The following is a 7,500-nucleotide window of genomic DNA, read 5'->3' as shown; positions in this document are numbered from 1 at the left end:
CATATAATGCTAGCATGAATACAACATATCGGTTCAAATTTAAGAATTATAGAAGCACACAGTAATATAAATAGGGGTGGGGGGATGCGGGTCACAGGGTGGTTATAATTTTCAAGGAGATTTATATGTAATGATATGCACATAAGGTTAAACATTTTAATCACCATTTAATAACCCTAAACCCATTTTTATAGAAAGGAAAAATTATTGGTTAACCAGGTCAAAATCATTTTCTATAATGACTTTTAGAAATGTGGCTGTTGGGCATGGAGAACCAGCATAGAGTAAAGTAAGTATTAAGTCATGTACTATCATCTTTAGTATGAAATAATGTACTTCTTGCTTGTTATTTCAAAATTTAAAAATCTATCTCTTACATGGCCTTCATACTGAAATACTCTTTACAACGGAAACGACAAATTTCAAATCGAAATCAACTAGAAGAGTATGGATGGTACCAACTGTTACCACATTATTATCGTTACCAATATTTATATGTTTTAACATCAGTAATTCATATTCGGTATACATACAGACCCCTCTATAAGCTTATTACAAGATAGTCTCAATGGAAAACATGGTTGATGTGCAAATGTACAAAACTTACATTTTTAATGAAAAATCTCGCTATACATTTTTTCTGATATTGGTATAAAAATGTTCTTTGGACATTGACAAATACACAGTATCATTATTAAATGCTGTATGCATGTTTGCAATAAGCAAAAGTCCATACAGGAGTACCTGGCACTAATTACTTACGTACATAGTTTACCTGCTGGCACTTATGAGCTTGCTCTTCCCAAGAAATAATCCAGGTTGGGCTCTAACAGGAGTCTGGTAGTTTCCCCATTTGTTAACGTACACTTTATGATACCTAACTTGAAATGACCCTCTACCTCCCCCTCCCTTGTCCTGGAACAGTCCCCTTAACCCCTTGCTGACACGTAGACACGTGCTATGCCCACTGTTAGTACTTGTTTGATTGTTTTTAAACATAGATGGCTATACTTGTACTAAGTCACCAATGAGCCAGTTACGAGTACTGTCTGTCTCACCCGTTCACCCTTTTCTTTGATTTACAAAATATTTTACGTTATCTTATTTTGCTGTTACTAATATTTTAAAAAATTATAATAATTATAATGTTTATAATAAAAATAACACCATTGACATTCATAACACTGGTAAAAAAATATGTTTTTCCCGCCAATTCAAATCAGGTACGGTCACAAGGTCTACTAATTGACTCCTTTGTGGCTAAGCACTAGCAGAGCCATCTATGGGCAGACATTTCACAAAAAATATAGAAAATAGGCACAGCATTTCCCCCATTTTTTTTTTTTTTTTTCCCCGGCGGCACTGGGTTGATAGAGATAAGGGAGTTGAGGAAGGGGAAACAAAGGGGACTTAAAGAGGAAAGGAGGATGAGTAAGGGAAACGGAGGGGGATGGGAGAGAAGTTAAGGAGGAAGAGGAGGGAAGTCAGTAGAGGTAGATGTAGGGCTGAAAGTGGGAGAGGAGTGAATTTCAGGAAGATTTGGGAGTGAGAGGAGGTGGCATAGCAGAAAAGGGGGGAAAAGTAGAGGGAGAAAGAAAGGAATGGAGAGTGAAAGGGAAAAGGATGAGGACAGGGATAAGTAGAAGGAGGAGGGTGAGAGATGGAGAGAGGAGGGAGAAGTACCTTTTAATTTTTTTTTTTTTCTTTTTTGTTCCATGGATTTTCCCACATGTGATGATAATGATGATGATTACATTAATAATAATAATCTTTATCACAGCACATGACAATAATCCAAGTAATAATAAAAATAATAATGACAACCTAGAAGAAAAATCCACATGCAGTAACAATAATGTGTTCTTCTCAAACATGCACATGAGGTTGACCTGCTATAAAAGTAGTTGCTTTGGCCTTAGCTACTGGATATTTACCCCTCTCTTATATATGGTTGAGAAGTGGTTGTTTCTGAAGAGAACCGCAATCTCCTCCCTTTGTAAAGCTGACCCGAGTTCAAATAAGCCGTGGATTGTTAATTGCGATCCACTGTTTGCCATAAACTCCTCACACAACATTGCTGTGAAACAAAATAAGGATAACCATGTGTACTTGTCATAGTCAAGCTTTAGTCTGTTAATTAGCATAAAAGCACTGAATACTTTCTTATCTCAATAAATCCATGCGAGTTTAAAATTAATTATGTAAAGTTTTATTAAAACAAATACAATTCAAAAGCATACACAGCAATATCAACAGCGTTACATGTAGGAATATAGTTAATTTGCAGAATTCTAAATTAGAACTATGAACTACATTTTTGTACATACATTGCTATTTATTATTTAGCTTTATTATCAATTATTAAAAACAATACATATTTATTAACTACAATTTGGGATATTATGCATTTTAAGTGTATCTCTTTCAAAAACTCATATATTATGAGTTCATACTTCCAGTCTTAAGGCCATATTCACTTATAAATAATAATTAACCTCTGGAAAGTGCAATTACACTATTTCATCCCACTCTGTTGTGTGCGATAAATCAGAAAAAAATTATGCATCATTATTAGCTTGAAGATAAATATTCAGTTTATAATCTGGTTCACCAACTCACAACAGGATCTTCCAGGTGTGCTAAGTGGTGCAGTCAGCTGTTAGAGGGAATAATTAGAAATACAGGAAACACACTTAACCTGCTCTCTATGCTCTTGGTTATAGCATAAACAATTGTTTGGGTAATGAGACTAAAAAGAAGCTTTAAGATTACTTTTGAGGGACTTTTTCCTCAATGACCGCAATCAAACAAAAACAAGTAAACAACTACTTAGTATATAAAACTTAGAGCAGACTCCACTGCACTTGATGGACATATGAATGACAGTCAAGTCATGAAGCGATTGGAGTTCAACCATCATGAGTGGATTAAGAAAAAAAAAAGAAATCAGCATAGCCTAAGCTGTGACTTGCACTCCATCAGTTGAAAAGTAACCTTGGCTGATGGTGAGTGTTTTTTTTTGTTTTTATATGAGACTTACATTTCACAAATACATTACAATTTTAGAAGTTATATCTTAATTTTTTTCAGAACTGATCCACCATGTGACCACTATGCCATGAATTTTTTTTAGCACGAGGGGCATGTAATGTGAACGACATCATGAAAAAAATTTGATGAAGGACCGAGGTGACAGGATCATGACTTCAAGAGAATTTTAGCTAAGGGCCAGAGTGACAGGAATGAGGGTGATTAGATTCAGTGGGAATTTAGGGAGGGTTTTTTGTATTATTCCTATCATCAAACAAGTGTGGAATGTACCATCTGTGAGAGTGGCTACTCAAGTAAGCCTAATGCCCGGATTTTGGGTCACAGGCGGTGAAGAACCCTGATCTAAAGGGTTAATACCATGACACTGGTCATATCATAAAATATAGTCATCAAATGATCTGTAGTCTTCCCTTGTTTGTTTAAGTTATGCAAAAAATTTCTAATAGAAAATTAGACTTTAAACTATTCTCTTTATTCTTTGAGTGCCTTATTTGAATGTGTTTAAATTGAGCTTTGTTTTGCAATAGCATGTTATTCATATTTACCCCATGACCAAAGAGCAATTTTTTTTTTTTTTTTTTTTTTTTTTGTGGAGAAAAGGTTCACCTTGCCAACCACTCAAAAAATTCAGCAGCAGCACTCAGGGTATATAAATACTTCAAAACAAAATAAAAATACGAGAAACAATAAATTTTATGAACTACATTACTTCCATTTTACATAACCATATAATCTATAATAACAAATATACTAATAAAACATCTTATCACATATAGAATAAACAAAAAGGGAAATACTTCTTTATATGGATATAGACATGGATACAGATTTTGATATAAAAACAGAAGTAAATAAAGACAGACACAGCTATGATATGAATATGGGTACAAATATATAGCTGCAAATGGATAGACAAATTGGTATTACTTCCCAAACACCTTCCTATGACAATGCCTTGTAAGCCTGTGGAGACCCCATTACCCAAGTAGATGTCCTTCCAAAATCGGACCACAGCCAGAACTTGAACCCATGTGCTTGTAGACACTCCTGATCCCCAGTTACACAGTTTACCACTGCACAACAGCAGCTCTCATATATACAGATACTATTATGCATCAATGGTAACAAATATATACTGCAAAAACAGACTACCATTTTTTTTTTCTCACCTTTAACAAGCAAGTCATTGTTGTTGTTCTTAACAGCTTCTTCCCTCCATGCAAAGATATTGTTAGTCAGCTGATTATAAGAGAGGTCACTGATGACAAGGGCAACTTCACTGGAGGGATCCACAACCCAACCGTGGTACAGCATGATGCCCAACAGGTCAAACACACACAGCTCACCCGTAAATTCAAAATCTCGTACTCTGATACAAGAGAATTAAAAAAAAAAAAAACACATGAGCCACTGAAAAGAATTTTAAAAATAAATGAAAATGGGTTTGGTGTATCATATCACAATCAAAAATAATGTAAAAAATGCTTGCTTATTTATTTCCCTTTAAAAATTATGCACATAGCCCTGTTACAAGTTAATACCAATTCCTTTTATAGGTGATATTACAGAGAACAACATTTTTAAGCTAAATTTCTGAATATTCATTGCAAAATAAATGCATTTTTTTTTTTAGGTAAACAAAATCATAAATAGCTAATAATTTTTTATTTAATTTACCTTTCTCTAAAACTATCTCATCCTCTTTATTTCTAAAAGCAGCAAATAACACTTACCCTGAAAATTTAATATTCACATCAAGGCCCGTTAACAGCTTGTGCAATATACTGATTGCATCTTCTGTATTCTGTTCCAGGTGTCTCCTCATCTCCAAAGGCAGAGAGTTCCGAGGCAGGTCGAACAAGGCGTTGCCAACCATCAGCACCAGCTCTCCACCAGATATCTCCGTACGGTCAGTTGGAAGTGTAATCTGGCCCTGCAGAATAAGGTATTTTCATTTTTAATTATAGAGATAAAAAACATCATATATGATCTAATATCTTTGCTTTACAAAAACAGACAATTCAAAATAATCTAAACATGCAAATTTTGAAAGAAAATGTAATCAATTACAAACTCCATTCATACTAAGCACTGGAATCATAACATACTATACATCCTTTTTTTCAAAAGGCAAGAAAAATGCCTCCAATGTTTTTTTACTTTCAAATACATATCTTAGGAACTAAGGTAATTTTCTTGTAAATGTAGCACTAGGTCTCGGCTATAAAATCATTATATGTGTGACAGAGAAATATTTATTTTCACTTCACAGCATACAGTAATCTTTTACAAATGGCTGGATGGGCTGAAATTGGTCCCTGTGATCTAAGATAATGAGTGGTCATAATGACCTATTAGTGATTACTATCATCACTTGGATACATTATACAGTTTTGAATGTTTAATAAAATACATTGCACCTGGAAGGAATCATGGATAGTGACTGGTCGGAAGCATGTATCACCTAAGCTCCCATTTAAGTGCCATATGCCTATAAGAAACAATTGTAGTATCTGTTTCACTTCCATTTCATTTGAAAAAGATGTTGCACTCCTCTTTCATTCCTACCAAACTTATTTGTTAAGATATTGTTCAAATTAACATCCATATGCTCGTAATGTGTTCACAGATTATAATCAGATCTGTTCTTCTGTACGATAATGTTGAAAATTTAAAACATACCAAGTTAGATCTAAAAGCATAGGCACTTTAAACAGGGTATTAATAAATGTTAAAAGAGGACTGTATTCCATTTGAAGTCAAGGGTAATATTTTTTGCTTACAGCATGTATATATGAAGTAGGTAAGTAAACATAACCAAATGAGATCAAATACAAATCCAAACCAACATAAACTAAAGTTTATCTGTGTTTGATACATGCCATATCCTTATCTGATAAAAACTATAAACATTTATAAGCAATGTATGACTACTGCTGGTGATATTGCATTTGGATAACTAAATTTAATACCTGCTGAGAGGCTGTTTTCCTGAACATTTCCTCAATGTGCCTACTGTCAATTATTGGGATATATATAGTTTATATAAACTGTAGTTTACTGCCTATTATGCCGAGTGTTTGGTCACATTTCTTAACATCCTCACTAAATAAGTAATTCTTATTAAGATATATATGAAATAAGTAAATTAAAATATATTTCAGCTCTGAGATAGTTTTGCTTGCAATATGGAAGTATTCTTGAAATTAAACTGTATCTCGGATATTTACTACATTTCATTACAATCTGGCACTCTACTGTTCTGAATCTGAAAAACAGTTTTATTGATTATTATATATAAAGAATAAGCATATAATAAATTCTTAGCATTTTCTATGTTCTCTAAAGATTGACATATTACTATATCTAAATATTGGTACTAGGAAATACTATGAAAATGTTCAGGATCTCTAAAACTATCAATACAAACAAATAAAGTCTGGCACTGGAATAATATTACACTAAGTTAGGCTTTTGTTCTATAATGTAAACATAGTTTTATAGTTCCTCAAAAACAAAATATAGGCCTTACCTTTAACAACATAACATTTACTATAGCAAGCAGAGGACAAGGACCATTGTTGTTCTGCGTGATGATCGGCACCTCTATATCCTGCCACTTGATTTTCTTGATTTTGTGCACCACTTCAGACGGATCAAGAGGGTGCGGCTCAGGGCTACGGTTTTCTGAGCTCTGAGTACCAGAAGGCGGGGAGGCTTCTTGCTGTTGAGAAGAGGTGGCCTGTGGAGCCTTTGAAGGCATTTCTTCTGTGTCCGGAAGAATGCCCATCGACGGCAGCACTGACTCCTCCTTGCCTGATTCTCCATTAGCACCACTAGTGTCCTTTTGACTTTTGCCATCTCTGTTTAGGTCTTCATTTTCAGTTCCTAACAACTCTGGACTTTTAGGTTCAACAACCTCACATGTGCTACCCACTGTGCTACTTCTCTGTTCACTCCCCTGGGAGACAGGAAGGAGATCAGGCAATCCCACAACAATAGGTTCCCCTGCACTGTCATCTAAAGTTGGCACTATGGTTGAATTAACTAAGTTTCTATTCTCCATTTGTGTCTGTGACTGAGGCGAGGAGACAGGAGGTACAGAAGGCACTATGGGAGGCTCCTTCTTCAGGTCCTGAGAACCACCAAGTACTGCACACTCTGTGGTGGGCAGTTCCTCCTGCTGCACTTCAGCCAGGTCTTGGCTCACAGCCTCTTCCGCCCCAGCTGTTGCCATGCTCTCCTTCGGGTCAGCTGCCCCTACTTCACCCACATCATCTGTTTTCCCTGCAACAATGGAAGAAATTATTTATTGTATCAAAGCTGCCCCTAGTCTACTAGACAGATAAAAACAATATTGACTTGTGATGATAACTAAAAAATACATCTATCTAAAAGCTTTTCAATCAATATATAATATCAATAATCTCCTGAAAATCAATTACGACA

At 35.0% G+C, this 7,500-nt stretch overlaps 1 protein-coding gene across 6 annotated transcripts in view; it reads right to left on the bottom strand.

Annotated features, from left to right (window-relative positions):
* LOC125045745 (ubiquitin carboxyl-terminal hydrolase MINDY-1-like) overlaps positions 1–7,500 on the bottom strand; it is a 32,070-nt gene that overhangs the window by 17,095 nt on the left and 7,475 nt on the right. For all 6 annotated transcript variants that reach the window (XM_047643179.1, XM_047643181.1, XM_047643176.1 and 3 more), the window contains exons 2-5: positions 6,584–7,338; positions 4,785–4,984; positions 4,221–4,420; positions 1,935–2,077 (exon numbers count right to left, since the gene is read on the bottom strand). In XM_047643179.1, coding sequence (XP_047499135.1) covers positions 1,935–2,077; positions 4,221–4,420; positions 4,785–4,984; positions 6,584–7,288 — 1,248 coding nt within the window. In that variant the 5' untranslated portion in view covers positions 7,289–7,338. The remainder of the gene's footprint in view (positions 1–1,934; positions 2,078–4,220; positions 4,421–4,784; positions 4,985–6,583; positions 7,339–7,500) is intronic.

This window comes from Penaeus chinensis, chromosome 37 (assembly GCF_019202785.1).
Source record: "Penaeus chinensis breed Huanghai No. 1 chromosome 37, ASM1920278v2, whole genome shotgun sequence".
NCBI classification, from domain to species: domain Eukaryota; kingdom Metazoa; phylum Arthropoda; class Malacostraca; order Decapoda; family Penaeidae; genus Penaeus; species Penaeus chinensis.
Note: the sequence above shows the minus strand (reverse complement) of the source record. Positions and strands in the feature narration are given on the sequence as shown.